The following is a 20000-nucleotide window of genomic DNA, read 5'->3' as shown; positions in this document are numbered from 1 at the left end:
AAGTCTGGAAGTTACAAATCGTACCCCTCTCGGCGACAAATCGATGTTTGTAGATGACTTGTTGGGAGAAGGATTGGGTCAGAGAGGCGGTGCCGGATCGCTGATATCCGCCATCCATCCGCGGGTGCCGCGGGCCAGTCCGCCATACACTTGTACATACTAACATTCACTTACATGCGTAACCCATTGTTATGACTTTTAGACTTAAACACACCACAAACACGATACACACACTCTTGCCGGTCTTGCCGGAGTCGGAGTGTCGAAGCAGCAGTAGTGTGGATTGGTCAAAGTAAAGTTAAAAAGCAAACAGGAAAAGACAAATTATGGGGATGCTGACCGGTGCCATGATCGGTGATCGGGATGCTCTGCTGTTATGCCGGTCTCTAGCTCGCTCTCTCTCACTCTCCCTTTCGCTTTTTTCTCTGCCATCCTTATCCTTTAACCTTCTCTTCAACTCGTCCCAACTTCCTGGAGTTTGCTCGCCAGTTTGCAAGCTACTTACCACCGTGAATCGCCCATCGTTTGCCACCGGTAGCCAGCGCCAGGCAGTAGCGCTCGCCGGATCAATCACTGCAGAGTACTTTCAGTATTAAACATCGAGAAAAACAACGGGCATTTTCCGGAAGAATCAGACAAACGAGTGAAGTGAGGGAGAGAAAGGGAGCGAACGGCCGCAAAGAAAGCAGAGACCACCCGTGACCCACCGTGGCGCACCGGTCGCAACCGAAGTTACAAAAATCGACCGCACGAAAAGGGTTGGAGAAGGCAGGGCTTAAAAGAAGAGATTGAACTATGGTTGTATCTAGCAGTTAAGTGTTGATCAATGTTCTTAATTCTATCAGTAATTGCATCGCATTGCGTCGTTTTTGCGTACGGAGCGGAGCCGCGGTGTTCTAAGCCCGCCCTAACCTATCTATCGATTTTATTCGCGAGGACGCGAGGGTACCGCTTGAAGCTTGAATGCACAGCAACCACAGAGGCGCCCTAGCGGATGTGGTCATCCGTGAGTGAAAAACAGAACATGGTTGTTTCCCTAGAGCGTAAAATGCTAAGACATGGGCCTTCAGGGCCCCTCAAACCAGACACATCCCTACAGACAGGGCAAACCACCGGCAACGGATGCGTATTACTTACTAGCAGGGTTCAAGCACCGTGAGCGGTGCGATGGTGTTGAGGTGTTCGGTGTTTAGTATTCTATGTTTTTTTTATTGTTCCGTATGCGTTAAAATCCTTCCTAAACAGCCTACAAATCGGTTGTATGGGCTCGTACTCGTATATCTGTTATGGGATGGAAGTTACTCAAACTGTACTCAACGATGATGGAATTGTCTCCTTTTTGCTCAAATCAAAACAGCTCAAAACCGTACGATATTAGTGCCCGATATTAAACACGAGGTAAACACGTTGATCCATTACTCCGGTTCCGGTCGGTTCCACTATGTGTTTGTGGCAATGCCAACAGCATCTCGCTGATGATTTGTGATATAATTAAAACCCAGCGCCGCACCATGAAAGCTCAAAGTAAACGGCCCCCCGAAAGTATCGACGCCGCCGCCGCCGCCGCCGCCGCCTACCGGTGGTGCCAAGGTGCCGGGAGTGCAACATGCGATCGCGCACAATAATGATTCAATCATTTTTCTTAGCCAAAACAGTGTACTTAATTCGCTCAAAACTATCGTATTGCGAGTCGGTTAGATTAGTTGCAATACGCAGCAACAACACAGCAACCTGATTTAACTGTTATATTTCTTACTCTTTACACAAAACCCGGAACCCGGCCATTTGTTTTGACGATCACGTGCTTACGTGCTACAAGACCTCTCTCCTTCCCTTTCTATCTCTCTCTCTCTCTCTCTCTCTCTCTCTCTCTCTCTCTCTCTCTCTCTCTCTCTTTCTTCCCCTTAGGCAACCCTCCCCACAGGAAGGGGTCGCCCAGTGTAAAAACGAACAAAAATCGAAATCAAATACTCCGCGTTGTGATTTTTAACGGTATTAAAAAAAAGGAAGCAAAATGGGGGAAAATGGTGGGAAAAGCCTGCCGGAAATCAATCCACTCGACAAATCCGGGCGGTGCAAATCTCAATTCACTGTTTATACAACTGGATCTAGAGCAATTTTAATCAATAATTTGTTGTGGTTTTTCGTCATTTTAATTTAAACCCTCCCCCGTTGATGGAGGAGAAAGCCAGCCTCCCAGGCTCAGCGGCCAGCGAGCACTCCTCTATTGATACATAACCGTTTTACCAGACGAAGCACAACACGAATGAAGAAGCTCGGCGTGCCGCAGGATGTGCGAGATGCGAGTGAATAGAGAGAAGTAGCGAATTTGCCAACACGGAAAAGGGACGTGAGGATCGAGTGAACGGAAGGCAGACAGACGAAGAGACACAAAGATTTTCCAAACTAACATCTTCCAACTCTTCTAGCTCTTGTTCTATGTCTCTCGAAAGACAAGTTATCTCGTAAGCAAAACCTTCCCCTCCTACAATCCCCCACACACCGTACCGTACACCCCGAGCCCGAGTTCCTTCGTTCCCCGTCCCAATAACTTAATGCTAAACGCGCATAATGAAATGATGGAATGAAATTGAGATAATAGAAGTTAATACATATCAGTTTTTCTAGAAGAAATTGAACGTAACAAAACAGAGGTAAGAAAAAAAAATGCAAATGTATTGCTGTACATGTTCTTATAAACGACGGGCACGAGCAAAAGGGGTGACGAAAGGTAACGAAATAGGGGTAAAAAACGGAGGATGGTCCATCCCAATCCCCCCACTCGTCCGGCCCAAAAAAATAAGGCCCGACAAAGGGACAAAACTTTTAATAAGAAAATGAACAGGAAGAGAAAAATGACAATGACAGTCAATAGTAGGAGAATCAACCTTAAGAAACGTGTTGTGTACCTTAACTTATTAAATACTGTAGCAAAAATGCTAAGAAATGAGAAGAAAGCGCGTAAATGAGGGTCGTGGATGGAAGCGGAACACGAAGATGCCAAATTAATTTTAAAAACAAATCAAACCAACCCCCCCCCCCCCCCCAAAGTGGGTCTCCAGTATGTATGTGTGTACGTGCGTGCGCTTAAGAGTCTAGCGTAGAGTCCGATCTCCCAGCGTGGCATAATTGACGACGAGCAGGACAATGACATGAAACTCAAACCACGATGAATGTTGTGCAATAAAGCGGAGTCGCCGGAAACTACTTCCGGGACTCGCGGGCCTCCCCCCCCCCCCCCCCCCCCAAAATGCCAAATAGAGAACCGATCGACCGATCGAAGGATCGATCGCCTACCGCCGCCTCTCAGTGTCGAAGGAAATTAAAAGTAATATTCAATGACAATCCTACCGGCCCGGCCGGATGCCGTCTCTGTTGCGGGACGGATTTTCTAATTGAATGGCGATCCTTGCAGCCATCAGCCACAACACGAAAACACAGATACAAATCCTATGTTCAGCCATTGCACTCATCATCATCATCGTCATCATCGTCATCAGCATTATTGCCTAAACCGTGTACACACAGTAGCTCAATCGCATAGTCAGAAGGGTCTGATTTAAAGTTTTTTTTTAATTCTCAAATTCTCTGTTGAGGCGAAGACAATTGATTCTAATTGGTGTGTATTGATTACAAGAAAAAAAAATGGCATGCTCCAATGCTAGATCAAATGGCATCACAGAACTCTTTGCTTATTATCTTGTGTCCCAAATTGGTTCCCTGTAACTGCTTTAAGCAACATAGTAACCCGCGTCACTCGAACTCAGTATAACCATCGCAACAGTGACGAAAGAGTCAGTGAAAGAAAGGAGTATCGTTTCGTCTCTAAAGACATGCCCAGGTTGTGTGAAAGTGTTGGCACTACTATTCTTATGTTACTATGATTGGCAAATTTCCGGATTTCCGTTTTATTTCCGTCACCAACGGAGTAGCTTACCTTTAAGGTCCCAGTTGTTGTTTTAGTCGTGTAAGGTCCCCTTAGTTATCGATTTGTTAAAACCAAAAGCCCCTCCCCCGTGTTTCCCTAATTCCTTACATTACGTTGACGTTTGAGACGGTTCAACGATAAGATTTACGATGTGTTTAACTACCCATTACCCATTAGTGGCTAGCATTACTCTAAAATATCGACTTTAGTTTCGTTGTGTTTAGTCAATTGTTTGAAACTGGATTTCGAACGAAAGGGCTATTTCCTTTTTATGGTTTTTTGCTGTTTATAACATGTGTTCTAATACATTCATCAACTTTCCGCGTTGTATCATTAATGTTAAGGTTTGTTTGGCGCACGATCTGTTCGCGGCAACAACAATAAAAGAAAGAAAAGGTTCGCAGATTGTATTGTTGCATAGTAAATTACGAGAAATGTGACTAGATAAGAAAACGGAGAATAGGCATAGCCCACGCATCACAGCATCCAATCCTAAGCCAAAATGCTATCTACACACACACACACAAACACACACACACAAGCCATCCAACACCGCGCTCCCGGAGCAAAGCCGTGTATTTATTGACGATTATTGTATTGTGCGGTTAAATATCATTGTGTCATGAATTGAATAGTAAGCTATAATATTTAAATGGAAATCATCGGAATACCATTACGCATTAAATTACCATTACTCACCATTAAGTAACAAGTTATTTGCGGTATAAGCCGATAAGCCGGCACACGGTCGATCACAGAATGGGAAAGCTTAATGTGTTCGCGAACTAAACCAGGCTTGAGAGCATCAAGAGAAAAAACAAGGAACAGAAGGAAAAAAGGATGAAAGAGAAGTAGAGAGACAGAGAGAGAGAGAGAGAGAGAGAGAGAAAGAATATGAAAATGATACAAAACCCCCAGCTCACAGAAAGACAAACAAGCAAACTGTATACAATTTTAATCAAACAGAACAAAAAAAAACGCTAGAAGTAAGCGATGAAAGACGTCCCATTTACACACTCCGCGCGGAAGAAGCGCGAGAGCGGTTACCATTACGCCTCCGTTACGTTCAAATCTGTTTAGAGGGCGCATCACCGGGCAGGTGTAAGAAATCCCCCCCCAAACTGCGGGGGTAATAAAAAAGTGGACGCCAAGGAGCGCGTGTGGATAGACAATTGTAAGAGATTTAAAGTTAAAAAAAGCGATGAAAAGCAAAAAACCCGAACACTCATCCACACACGCTATACATGGCATGGCATCACACAGAAGCATACTTAAGAATATAAATGTTTTCACTGTTAGTTTTTAATGTGATTATTAACTTATAAGGACATGCGCGGTAGAGGCCGGCAGATGCCGTGTGCGGAGCGGATGGACAGTATCGCAGGACGCGGATCGCGAATCCGCGCCGATTGCGCGAGGTACAAAGGGTAAATGGAAGGGGCAGCAGGTTAGAAGGGGCAGGCAGAGTGTTGTTTAATAATGGAGAGACAAACTCGATTACCAAGACACGGGGACACGATTTCATTTCAGTTAATATGCCTGGATTGAAAGAGTTTTCCTGAACAGTTTCCTCGGCACGCGTCTAGTCGTGTGTCCGCAATCATTTGCTATTTATTTCCGAGAAATCTCCCACTCCGCTCTTGCACTCCATCCGCCCCCCTCCCAACAAACTAGCAGACAAATCATCCGAAGAATAATCGAAAGCCAAACACCCAATCCGTTGGTTTGACTGGCGAGTTTCGATGAGCGGCACTCTGTGAGACGATTTCATATACAAAACGAACAATGAAGATATTACCTTCGCTCATCAACCTTGCTCTCTCGGTTAGTGACTCTTACTTGAAAAGCATTAGTAAATGAAACTGGAAACAACATTGTCAATTGTGAAACAAACAAACGAAACTTTACCGGAAACGTCTTCATTATCATCCGCATCATCAGCATCATCTTAAAGCAAACAAGCAAAGAAGAGTGAAATGCAGCAGCATAATGGTGTACGCTTTTGCGTGTAGGCCAAACATCCCGAAGAGGCCAGGGAGGGGAACACGTATACTCACTACACTGGACACACACGCATAAAGACACATCTATCAGATGCACCACGCAGACAAAAGAAACATCGAAGAATTTTAATTGTTACCCGCCGTTAAGCTTTTATGCGTTTTTTCGGGGACAGCAGTGCCCGATCGTGGGCTTAGCGTGGAATCGTCTCATTTGCATACATTTGCCATACAACGAACCATGCTCCTGACGCTGCAGCGTTTGCCGCGGCAACAGGTATCGGAATCGGAATCGAAAATCGCTTGCTCACTCGCTGCAAGGATGCAAGGCATCTTTTGCGTACCGCAGCATCACTGGCCTCAGCATTAGCATTAGTAATGGAAAAAAAATGGAAATCGATGTGTTAACCGAAACAACGCAGGCAACGACTCAACAGCTATTCCTCTATTCAATGTTCTTCGATTTTAACATTATTGTTCTCTGTAAGCCTTGCGTTGCTGCTTTGGCTTTTTTGTGAAACGACGATGAAATATGGAAATCGCACGATCGCTACCTACCAAGCGGTGGATGATTATTGTGCGATAATTGAGCAATCGCTCCCATACACAGAGCAGCAGTAGCCTTCTTCGAAGGAGATGGCCGACGCGTGTTACACCAGGAAAGCAAGGATTGTGTGTGTGAGTGAAGAGATTAAAGAGAGCGAGTAAAGAAAAACATGAAAATAAAGCAAAATTCTGTGATTTCCAAATGTAATTAACACATTTTCTCTCTCATGGAAAAACAAAATTTTCTGGAAACCGTTAAACGATGTTAGTAGGGGTGCATGAAGACCTCCAAGGAGTTCGTTGTGAGTTCGTAGCTTGGAGTGTCTCAGGAGGAGCAACGATTTTAATACTACTCTCGCACACTCCTAAAACTCATTCTCTCTTTCTAAGCCCTCAAGGAAACGCAAGATGCCGGAAGAAGCAAAAGGAAAAGAAACATGTAAATCACAGACCTTATTGGATAAACTGTTGTGGAATGCGTGAGTGTGTAGAAAAAGGAAGACGCTTTGACGAGGCGTTAGATTCGCCGGAAAACGAAACAAAGCCATAACCTTATCGAACGGAGTCCATCATCAGGATAAGGCATCATTTGAAAACGTTGCAAAGAAAAAAAAACAGATAATTGAGGAGACAGAGTGAGTAAATAATAAGAAATATAAAAAAGAAACAAGCCGATACATGATACAAAGAAGAAAGTAAAAACAAAAGAAACCAGAGAACGTAGTCAGACGAGAAGAAACAGATAAATATTCCAGTGCCAGTGCTATTTTTAAAGACAAGTAGAAAAAAATCAAAGTTGAGAAGGAAAACCGGAAGCAGAAAAAGAGAAGCGGAAGAGAGCGGCATACGAAAATCAGAATCAACGCAACTGTAAGCCGTTCAGTTAAAAGTTACCGATTACAACTAGTAGCAGTGTGAAGCGCGTAGCACGGAACAGATGTCGGAGAGGGTTTATTAGTGACAGCAGCTGGGCATAGATTGAATCAAACCCCAGGAAAAGAGTGATCAAAAACCCATGGAATGAGTAGCTAAACGTGACAAACAGCGGGAATGGGGATGAGGATGGGACAACAGCCCGTGAACCGCGTAATTGAAGATGAGAAACGATGTATATTTTAAACTAAATGTGTGTATAAAACCAGCAAAAACTGTGGAAATGCCCGAAAAAGAAAAGAAATATATGTAATGTAAATTCTATTTAAAACCCAGATCGTCGCCCATCATTTGCGTTTAGTTTAACAGCTTATTTTCTTTTAAGTGCATTGTGTGCGTTAGCCGTTGCGTTGGATTTTTCAAAAACATTTGGATGATTTTAACACTTTCTTGGGTGATAAAAAGGTACAGAATTTTTTCTCGCTCTTTCCCTCGTGCGAGAGCGAGAAAAAAGCTCAAGCCTTTGGACTATGGGCGCGAATTTATTTTTAAAAGTCAAAGCGATTAAGCCACGGTGGGAATATTGGGAAAAATTCTAATGGAAAAGTAGACCACACCCTTTTATAAAAAAACCTTGACAGTGATGATCAATAAAATATGAGCATTTTCTCAAAAAAGGAAAATGTTTCACCAAAACTCATGGGCTGCATGGCACTGTACCGTTGTTTTGGCTTTTCTTCTTCTTCTTAAGATTTTTTGTGTGGAAATTTTTAAGGGTTTTTCGTGAATTTCTTGATAAAAATAAAGGTGATAAGAACAAAATCAAGACCCAGGAAGCTGTATTCTCAATAGCCGCACAGAAGAAAAACCGATTGAGATAGAAAAACAAGTGGAAAGTGAGTTATTGATAAGAAAACAGTTACTACGTTAGTAAAAACTAGTGCTTTACAGTCCAAAAGGCGTCCTCCGTGTGGCGGCTGCGACCGTGAAGCGTTTCTCGTTGCTGCAATCGTTCCCGCACGGCTTCAAGATTAACTACTCAAAGTTCCATGGCTCGATCTCGCTCTCGGCGATGTCGAAGGTACGTTTCTCTGGCTGATATACAACCCGGTATGCCATGGTGTGCCGGCACCGGCAAGCCTGTTTCCAAGCAAGAACCGGCACGGCGACCATCCGTCCGGTTTCGTTAGAATCTCATTAGAGAACCTGTTCCCAACAAAACCGGCTTGTAATCTGGGAGCGACCGGAGCGAAGGACAAAATAGCTTTCACCTCCAGCACCGTTCGGCATTCCTTATTGTGCGTTAGTAGTGGCAACAGCAACGTGATGGCTAATGAAGATCTTCTTCCCGAATCGCAGCCGATCCTGTACTCGTACTGGCGCAGCTCCTGCTCCTGGCGTGTCCGTATTGCGCTCAACCTGAAGGAAATCCCGTACGACATCAAACCGATCAGCCTGATTAAATCGGGTGGGGAACAGCACTGCAATGAGTACCGGGAGGTGAACCCGATGGAGCAGGTCCCGGCCTTGCAAATCGGTAAGTCGTTCGGTGCTCTGGAACGCTATTTATTCAATCTTCCTTCGTAAAACACTCTTCCAGTTCATCCTTAACATAAGTGATGGTGTAGTTGAAGAAATAGATGGCTTGATCAAGGCACTGGCTCAACTTCTCCCGTGCCAACTCGATATCGATAGCGAAGCGATCGGAATGGCCGTATAGTTTCAACCGCAAATCGAACCACTCATTCTCGTGCTCCTGCAAACGATGGCTCAGCAGCTGCTCCTTGCTGCTACTGTTCGTTTCTTCAGCAAGCACTCCCAAAACCGCTCCAGCACTGCGCTGGGAAAGCAAATTTGCAGCGTGTAGTGCCTCGTTATACTCGTTGCTATCTTCGCTGGCCATCGTCTGGAGTAGGTTCGCGGAACAGTAGGAAATATCGTCACCGAGAAGCTGAGCGTAACTGCGTTGTGATTCACGTGCCACGATGAGACACAGTTGCTGGTTCGATGATATATCGCCGTCGAAGGATTCGATGAAATCGAATACTTCCTTTGTGCGTTCACGACCTATGCTGCTGCTCGTTGCTATAGCAGCCAGAACTAGACCGTTCGCGGTAGAAAACGTGCTACGTTGGTTCTCATCTATTTGAACCACACCAAAGGTGATGTTACGTGCCAGAAAAGCGAACTGAGTTTGGTAATCTAACAGCACGTTCGTACTGGCCAATGCGTTGACCGATATCGCTATCAGAGCCAGAATCAAGACGAACACCGAACAAACATGGCACTGCATATTGCAAATAGATCAAAACTCACTAGCCTACTAGCGCAACCACTACGATATGTTGAAACGCACTGAAAGGAAAAGGATTCGACCGAGTTTAATTCAATCCGTTAGCCCATAATCTGGCGCCGCTTTTCAAATCAATCATCGTACCGGAGAGATAACAATTCGGATCAATAAAAGGTGCTATAAACCGTACGGAGTCCAAACGATGGTTTCGCATTAGTGCGAATGTTTATTCATCCTTTGATCTCGCTCGCTCAAACCGCGATGAAACAGTTAAAATCGATCAACGTTTCGATCAAAAGCAAATCATTTGCTCGATGATCCCCAATCGTCGTAAGACATGCATCCATTGCGTTACCTATGTTGCTTACGGCATCTTCGTAGCGATCGAGCTCGAGCTGTAACGATGGTTCATAGGAACTCCACAGGTCCTGGTAGGAGCGTAGCTCATCCGAAAGCTTCTGCTCGATGCTGCCACTATCGAATACGTCGCTCATTGCAATAACTCGCACTGCCTGATAGTTGGCGGATGGAAAGATTCGCAGCACAGACGATGCCTGCGGTCGGAAACGTGTCAATCCATCATACTCAAGCGCAAAGTACGTGTTCTGTACACATTCCTGTAGATCAACGCCCCATATTGTTCGGTATTCGCTACGAAGCTGATGGAGCTGCTCATTGCATTCCTCACTCAGGTTGTCTTGGGCGGTCTCTACCAGATTAGCTACAAAGTCGTCCGCATGCCGGGATTGCACTGTCGCGTTGGCTAGCTTTCCCAGGACAAACCGATTCAGCTGACCGTTAAGCTCGTTGTTGGTGTTCCAACTGTCCGCAACATTGTGTATGACGTAGAAGCTTAGATTGCTTAGCTCAGCCTGGTAATCGACAAGATATGCCTCCGTCTGGCATGGTCCAATAGAGAGCAGAACACTTGCCATCACACCTAACAGCAACAGGAAATCACGTGCCGTCATCTTACGCTTCTGTGCGTCAACTTGCCTCTAAAATCAACCGGCTACTGATCGTTGTTTTAGGGGTTTTCCCCTAGTAATTCTATACCCCCGCATTGACCCCACTCCCCCCCTCCAAAACAGGCCTACTTTTTACGCTTTTATTGAACTTTATTGCCACGCATTAAACCGAGTCTAAGGCGGAAGCCGATAACAGTGCGAACGGCCGGTCTGCCTCGTATGTCGTCGTCTATCCCAGGTAACAATCGTCATCGAGATAACTCTTGATGTACTCCATATCGTTATCCTGCCAGTAGTATGCCTCATCCCGACAGTCCTCGAAGCGGTTGATCGTAATGTACGCATCATCGCCATGCTTCGCCAGTTCTTCATCGAGCAGTACACGGTAGCTTTCGCGCAGGTTGATATAGAAATCCAATTCGTCGGCGAGCTCCGCCACAACCGCCTCATTATCCAGAATATTATTCCGTGCTAGTGTGATGATGGTTTGGCTAACCGAACGGGTGTTGAAGTGGGAGTACGATTGTTCGTACGGCATAAACCGGTTCAGCGAATCAGCACGCAGATCGGCGAACGCGTAGTACGCACAGTCTTGTATGTCAAACTCCTGGAACATACGGTACAGCTCGAACAGGAACAGCGCATACTCGCGACACTCTTCGTCCACGTTGTCCCGATTGATGATGTACTGCTCGGTATCGTGGCTCACCTGGCGCATTCGCGGGATCATCGTACCGAACTCGAGTATCATCTCGCGGTTAAACTCACGAATTAGGTCACCGTTGAAGGCTCGTTTCTGCTGCAACTCAAACTCGACCTCATTGGCCAGGGCCGAGAAGTTGCCATTATAGTCGACGAGCACGTTACCGAGTGTGCCGCTTAAGCTAAAGCAAGCCAGTACCAGCAAAACCTGGAGCATTGTCACGACGGAATGTGTAGGGAACTTGTTGCTACTGCACGAAACTAATCCTTGCACCGACAGCTAGTTACTGACGCAAGGTACGCGCGGTACCTTCCAATAAGGGGTCGGAAGCGGACTTTCATGACTTCCCCGGCTTAATCTCATTAATCTGGTCCCCGAGGTGGACGTAGTTAAAGACAGATAAGCGAGTTATAGAAGGTTGTAAATGGCCATCAATTAGGCAATCTTTTGGGGGAAAGGGTATCGATGCGTGTCGAAGCAGAATCGAACCTCGCAAATCTCGGTTTACGTCAGTAGCCTTGGTTAGGAAGGAAGGAAGTCGAAAGATTAACGGCTGTGCTTCACACTGTTTTTATATCGTTACGAGTGCGCTTGTACATAAAAGTTTATTACTAAATTGATGACTTTTAATTCAAGAAATATCTAATACTCCCCGAACATCTGGAATGCTCCGTCCAATTTCGGCCAGACACCAGCCGGACCTTATCAAACTCCAAAACCGCAGGCATTATCAACATAGCTTAGCACGTACTCCATATCGAGCTGGTGCAACGTGACGGTAGTGTCTAGACAATCGAACAGATTCTCTCGCACCGGATGGTCCAGGGGAGCCAACCGCTCCAGTTCCCTATTGAGCACCGTCTGCAGGGCGTTGCTGAGGTTGTTGTGCTCATCGTACTCATGCTCGAGCCGTTCCCCGATGGCAACCATCTGCGTCACCTTGTTGTACTCGCCTAGCACAATCATGACACGGTGCGTAAGCTCAGACATCTCGCGGTGAAGTATATTGGCGTAGCTGAAGAATCGCTGTGTTGTCCAGTAGGTAAGCTCATTCGCTGCGTACATGGCGCACGCTTGCATCTCCGACGTACCGATTCTGCCAAACAATTCGTACAGCTCAAGCACCAGATCCTTGCACACGCGATTGTCGAAGCTGGTTTGTTCGATCATACTTTTGGTAGTATTATCCACGCGCCTAAACACATCCGTAGCGTTCGCTAGCATCTCTACTAGCACGATGTTGAAGGTGACCGTTGCATTGGAATTGGCAGCCCGCTTCAACTGCAACGTACTTTCGCCGATGCTTGCATACTGACCGAACCATTCCTGATACTGCACAATGATTGGTTTCGTTTCTGTCTGCGCGTATCCTATTGCTAGCAGACTGCAGCACACGCCAACGAACGCTATGAACAACTCACGAGACATGACGCACAACGTGATTCGATTGGATGGCGATGAACATCAAAACGCCGAAAACTCACTGACCATAATCGTACCTTGAACGAGCTACTTAAAGGCGGAGCGTACCAGCATGCGATAAGCCGAGTGATAGGGTAAATGGCGACGCCGTGGGATTGTTATCGATTTCGGATCGGCTGAGGTATTCGGAAGGAACCATCTAGACACCGAAGTCGAGTCGATCGAATGTTACTCAGAAGTTTATAATTTGATCACCCTCTTGGCCCAGATTTAGAGAACTTTATGTTGCACAATGTTAGCGAGGATTAACAATAATTGTCTAGATACTCTAGCACAAACTCCACATCGCTTTCATAATCCGCGATCAGCCCGTCGAGACAGAGTTGAAGGTTAGAGCGTAGTGGATGATCCGGTTCGTCGAATCGTTCCAGCTCGTAGTCCAGAATCGTTTGATAGCTGTTGTAGATCCAGCTAAAATTCGCGTAATACTGCTCGAGCAGTTCCTCGATACGATAGATCTGTTCGAGTGAGCTGTAACTCCCCAAAACACGCACAACACGATGGGTTAACTGGGAAAGTTGCCCATACACGTAATCTGCGTAGCGGAAGAAACGACTCGTGGTCCACGGTACCATACCCTCGGCCGTATACCATGCACAGTTCTTCAGCTCGACCACCGCATACCAAGTGTAGTACTCCTGCAGATCGAGCACGATGCTCTCACACGTATCGTCTACGTTGGTTTGCTTGATGTACTCCAGCGTCTCGTTGTTCAACTTCCTCACCGTGACCGTCGCATTGGCCAGCAGCTTCAAAAGGTCCTCGTTGAAGCCTCGGATGATGGCCGAATTGATTGCCCTTCGCTCCTGCATCAGCTGCTCTCCGGTCGCAGAAGTGTTTCCAAAAAGATCCTGATAGGACACCATGGCCGGTACACCGCGGCCCTCTACGCCAAAGGATACTGTCGCCAGCACCAAAACAGCCAATGTCGAAAGCATCATGACACCAATTAGGTAATAACGTTCCACCTTGGCTACCAGTAAGCAACTAATGCGCTATAATCAAGAAGCTGATGGTTCAATTACTTCGTTGTCGCCTTTATGATAAGAAACCGATAATTCCCATATCTGACAACCTGTAAAGCTTCATGGCTAAACTAATCAACTGATAAAATATTTCAAATCAAGTTAATGCTCAAACGATGTGCATCTGATGGCCACGTGATGGATCACAGTTGCTGCATATCCAACGAACGCAAAGGAAATGAAGGACCTTACGGATTACATACTTTATTGTCGTACTAAGCATACACATTTGCTATCGCCTAAAATCCACAATTGGTTTCGATATAACTGAGTACGTTCGCCATATCATTCTCATACCATACGATGGACCTATCAAGGCACTCGTACAGTTCCGTTTGTAGCGGCTGGTCCGGTCCATCGAATCGCTCGAGCTCAGCACTCAATATGATCTGGTAGCTGTTGTAAATGTAGCTGAAATCCTGGTAGTACACTGCTAGCTGTCCGTCGATCCGATCCATCTCGCTGATCTTGTTGTAGGTGCCAAGCACCTCGACGACTCGTGATACCAGCTGGGTCAACTCGCGCTGCACATAATTGGCGTAACGGAAAAAACGATCCGTAGTCAGCGATCCCAGCTTGCTACTGGCACTAGCTATACAGTTCTGCACATCGCCCTGGTTCATTTTGGTCCAGAAATCGCGTAGATCATTCACCATTTCCCGGCAACTATCATCGATCGATGATGCTGCTTCAATGATTTCGATTGTGTTGTTTCGGATCTGGCGGAGCTGGATCGTTGCATTACCGAGCAGACGCAAAAGCTCCACATTGAACTGTCCAGCCAGCCTGGAGTTGGCAGCCCTTTTGCCCTGCATCAGTATGTCACCATCGTGGACGTAGGTGCTGAACAATTCCTGATACTCCACGAATTCCGGTAACGACTGTACAGAGTGTTGGGCGACGGTACAAAACACAACAAAGAGTAAAATGATGGCACGAAACATGGCTCCTGCTTATACTATTCTGCTCGTCCTGTAGGCACTGGCTGTCTGACGGATACTAAGCCTACAGTAGCACTGCCGTAATTCATGACCGGAAGTTATAAAAATTCACTAGAGACCGATAGGGGGCAAAGCGGTCAGTCTTGCGTTTTTATCAACACCGATTAACGCAATATTATTAGATTACAGACAACTGCAGCGGATAGGAACAAGCGACTGTTTGATATGAGATCGTTGTGCAATGAAATAACAATGTTTCGCCTCGGCTACCAGCAAGCTACTAATGCGCGTTAATCATCGACCAAATGCTTTAATTACATCATAGCAATCATCGTCGTTACATTTTTGATAAGATACTGATAATCCCAGCATCTAGCCATTAGCAAAGCTTCAAGGTTAGACATCCTAACGGATTAAATATTTTAAACCAAGTTAGCACACAATCACGGACAGATGATACACTTATCTCTGTCTATATCTCATTACAATTGATTCATATCTAACGAAAGCAATGAAAATGATGGACCTTAAGGACTGAATACTTTATTATCGTACCAAGCATATACATTTGCTATTGCCTACAGTTCACAATTATCATCGATGTAACTGAGTACGTACGTCATGTCACTCTCGTACCAACCTACTGCCGAATCAAGACACTCGTACAGCTCCGTTCGTAGCGGCTGGTCCGGTCCATCGAATCGCTCGAGCTCAGCGCTCAATATGATCTGGTAGCTGTTGTAAATGTAGCTGAAATCCTGGTAGTACACTGCTAGCTGTCCGTCGATCCGATCCATCTCGCTGATCTTGCTGTACGTGCCAAGCACCTCGACGACTCGTGATACCAGCTGGGTCAACTCCCGCTGCACATAATTGGCGTAGCGGAAAAAGCGATCCGTAGTCAACGGGAACATATCGTCGCTAGCATCAATTGCACAGTATTGAACATCGAACTCGCTGAAAAAGGTGAATATCTCGCGTAGACTATTCACCAACTCCCGGCAGCTATCGTCGATCGAGGACGCTGCTTCAATGATTTCGATTGTGTTGTTTCGGATCTGGCGGAGCTCGACCGTTGCATTACCGAGCAGACGCAAAAGCTCCACATTGAATTGTCCAGCCACCCTGGAGTTGGCAGCCCTTTTGCCCTGCATCAGTATGTCACCATCGTGGACGTAGGTGCTGAACAATTCCTGATACTCCACGAATTCCGGTATCGACTGTACAGAGTGTTGGGCGACGGTACAAAACACGACAAACAGTAGAATGATGGCACGAAACATGGCTGCTGCTTACACTGTCCTGCTCGTCTTGAGGGCACTGGCTGTCTGACGGATACTGACGCTACTTGCTAGCAGCATGACCGGATGTTATAAATATTCACTGAACACCGATAGGGGGTAAGGCGATCGGTCTCGCCTTTTTATCAATACCGATTACCACAATCTTCAAAGATTACTGGTAATGGTAGCAAGTTCGGCTAGTCCGCTCCGCTCTGCTACACGGTTTGACAGGAACTTGTTTACTGTTAACCTGTGGTCAGTTAGTGTAATAAATTCTTGATTAGATTGTAGATAAAATGCCCAAGGAATTAGTTTGGAACGAATGTAGGGATTCCGTGAGCGCGACATCTGTACGCAGCCCGAGAAACTTTCGTGACTCCTGGAAAGCTCCCGTCTGGAGTGGAAACAGAAACTCCTTGCATACAACGACGCATGAGGTCCAGCTTTTGGAGTTATTATGTTCCTTGGATAACCATTGAAAAATATTAATTTCAAACGAAACATCGTATCTTAGAAACGTTAGAATATACTTCGCATCGACTTCAAGGTTGTTTTGTGGAACTAAAAACGACTTTACAAAAACATAAACACCATTTCATTCAGTGGGTAATCCTTGGTTCAGTAATTATGGAACCGTTTCAAAGAATGATGAAAACCCGTATTTCACTGTATCGAACGGATATGAGGAACATTAAATGCTTCGAATCCACCGGATATGCCCATGTCAGATGGCCATCGCCCTTATCAGTGGACATTGCTTCCAGCGCACCTGCACACCTGGCCAGCTGCTAACTTTGACAAATCGAGCTTCCGCAATCCTCGGACCAAGTTAAGCTGAGATAATCATACGATCTACCCCGAAACATCTGCACTAACCGAAACGGTGTTCCGTGCGTGCAATCTAATCACTCTCCCGGTTGGATTACGATTGGTCATTCTGTTGCTGGACCGCCGATGCGATATAAACCGGCGTAACCGGGAGCATCTGGTGCAATTAAGTTTACATAGTAGCAGCGTGCAGTACTTCTTTAAACATGGCCACGAATCTTTCATTCCTGTTGATTGCCGCATTCGTTCTGGTGAGTGTGTCTGTGTGTTTGCGTGGGCTGAGAATGTTAGGAGCACTAGGTCCAACCACGTGTCACCTGATGTTAAGATAAGGACCATTGAATTGAAAGACGTTGATCACGCTACTTGTTTCCTTTTTGGGACGATTTATAGGCTGCCGGCGTTAGCGCTGCTCCATCGCAGACAGCCGCTAAGCCCCGTACGGCCGAGCTTCGTGAAGCAATTGAAGAGTACCGTGTGCGGTTCAATGAGCTGCACCAGGAGAAGGATCAGTTTCTGCAGTTCGCCCGCACCGGTCTGTGGGCCTCGGTGCGCTATATGAACGAGGATATTCTGGAAAATCTCGGCGAAGTACGCAACACAATCGAGTACGGTTTCGACGATGTGCGGCTAGAGATCAGTTTGCAGATCGTCGAGGGTACCCACAACGAACAATGCCTGCTGGATCTGGTGTACGAGATCGTTGATGAGAAGGTGCGACTTGGTGACGAGCTTAGCCGTTGCTCATCCACCGCGACCGACGCCAAGGATTCGCTACCGGAATCGTTCTACGAGTTCCTCAACCTGCTGCAGCGCATTTCGACCTCGATAGCCGAGACGACACTGTACACGTTCATCAACCAGAACCCAGTCAGTGATCCGGAGCGCCATCTGGAGTACTTGCGAGAGGCTTACGAAGAGACCGAGCGTAGCTGGCTCGAGGAAGCCCTGCCACTGATGCAGTTCGAGCTCGATGCTATGGAGTACAACCGTCCGCTGATCGTGGCCGACAATGCCGAATGCCTGGCAGTTATCATTGAGCAGCAGCAGTCCTTCGAGGACAGCATTCGCGCACGTATTCCTTCGTGCGAGTAAAGGGCGAATGTGGTACGATTTAAGTTAATCGATTCTATGGTTAAAATATATCGGTGCTAAATCACTCAACCGCTAAACCACTCAACTTGCGATACACAAAACGATCTTACAATATCGCATATTATACCACTTTATATAAGTCCTCACAAAAGTACTAGTTGCCAGTATTCTAATCGTCAATTGGCTGAGATAGCAGCTCGCTGGCCGTATCCTCCTGGCGATCAAACTATCATTGCTACTTTTTTACAGTCTTTCCAGTCTACTGAAGTTTACTGATTCCTGCTTATTGTAATAGGGAAAAAATTACATTGGCAGTTAGCAGTTTGTCTAGCATGAAAGACCACCAATTATGGAAAATAGTAAACTGATGTTTCATCGATTCATTCCTTATAACTACACATTGCCAACTAGATTTTTGTCCTTGGCATAACATTTGTTGCATGACAGTATTGATAGCAATGCATTTAAAAGGCATTTCACTTAAAGAATTCACTTCAAATCAATACCTGGTACGACCATAAACCATGACCAAAGTGTGACTGCAAACGTGGCAATAGAAAGGAACCACGCGATGTACGTTCAGAGAACCTTTCGGCGCCTTTTCTAATCAGCCTGCTGTTACATACCAGGTGTTGATATAAACCTCACTCGATAAGCGATCCCATTCGGTCGATAAGCTAACGCGAGACCTTTTTTCCCCTTAGTCATCGGTCATCGTTATCTTGCTTAACGCAGCACAAATTCGATAATGTCATTCAATTAGGCGATTCAGCAAAATTATGAAAATGAAATGATACCTCCCCGATTGCTTATCTGAAGTCGATCAACAATTGGCTAATCTATTAGCTAACACCAATTGTAACCCGCTTGATGGTGCTGCGCAGAGCTGCCATCACTTTCAGTGTACATTCGTTTAATCCCTTTTTTTCTTCGTTTACCTTAAGATGGTTTTATTAAGTCTAGGTTATGCTTTACGCATAATCAGCGTATGAAACCATGGGGATGTGTGGTGCTAAAACATGTTGCTGGCCTCTACTCGATTAGCAGCTATTGATCTGCTGCCGAATACCGGTGAAGGCAGTGTTAAGACGTGCGATGACCGCATTAAGACAAGCACGGTTCTCGGCGACCAGGGCCGGACGGTTAATCTCCAGATTGTCCAAATCCTCCTGGGCCTCTGGACGAGCCACGTTGTTCCAGAACGCAACCTGTGCCTCATAATTCTGCTCGAGCCAATCGACGTGTTCCTGCGGGTCGCTGAAAGAGTTATGCTGCGCGTACGAGAACAGTGGATACTCCGAGGCGGCCGTGGCGATCCGTTGCAGCGTGTTGGTCAGCGTACGGAACTCATCACCGAGACCTTCCTTGATTTCGATCTTGTCGGCGGCGCAAGAGCTCATACCGTCACCAGCCGTACGTCCCTCGGCAATAACCGAATCGACTAGACGCAGCAAGCATTCCTCGTTCGCATTCGGTTCCAGCGTGGCATCGGCGATTTCGGTGCGGATTTCCGTTAGAATGTCATCGATTTCGTTTCGTGCATCAGCCAGATTGGCCAGCGTAGCCTCGTTCAGTCCCTTCAGTTCGGCGCGGATGAGAACGCGGGCAAATCGAAGGAAGGAATCCTTATCCTCGCTTAAATCATCGAAGCGAACCCGATATTGTTCCGCAATCTCGGCGAACTCACTCATCGACAGTTGAGCCGACACGCTCTGTGAGGACAGTAAAATGAGGTTCGCATTACTCAAATAACCCCCTGCTTAGCTAACTGGAAGATGCTGTGTATCTTAACTCACCACCGCGGCTACAAACAGGCACAGGGCAATGGACACGAACGTTTTCATCTTGACAACACTACTGGACTGTTCGGGGCACTTACTATATACTCAAGGCTCCCCATTTCATGGTCGTTCTTATATAACTTTGAATTCCTACAGCAAACCTTGGGATAGCTCACGTCAAACCGCTCGTACACACCACCCCCCATTAAAACGCATCACACAATCGGAAGGGGGAGAGACAAAACAAAAACCAA

At 46.1% G+C, this 20000-nt stretch overlaps 1 protein-coding gene across 2 annotated transcripts in view; it reads left to right on the top strand.

The window, feature by feature from the left end:
• The first annotated feature begins 8099 nt into the window (after window positions 1-8099).
• LOC125947991 (probable maleylacetoacetate isomerase 2) overlaps window positions 8100-20000 on the top strand; it is a 15111-nt gene continuing 3210 nt past the window's right edge. Inside the window, exons 1-3 of one of the 2 annotated variants that reach the window (XM_049673610.1) lie at window positions 8100-8243; window positions 8289-8428; window positions 8707-8884. In XM_049673610.1, coding sequence (XP_049529567.1) covers window position 8243; window positions 8289-8428; window positions 8707-8884 — 319 coding nt within the window. In that variant the 5' untranslated portion in view covers window positions 8100-8242. The remainder of the gene's footprint in view (window positions 8244-8288; window positions 8429-8706; window positions 8885-20000) is intronic. The other variant, XM_049673611.1, reaches the window with a different exon arrangement.

This window comes from Anopheles darlingi, chromosome 2, assembly GCF_943734745.1.
Source record: "Anopheles darlingi chromosome 2, idAnoDarlMG_H_01, whole genome shotgun sequence".
NCBI lineage: Eukaryota > Metazoa > Arthropoda > Insecta > Diptera > Culicidae > Anopheles > Anopheles darlingi.
This window is presented reverse-complemented; position numbering and strand designations above follow the sequence as displayed.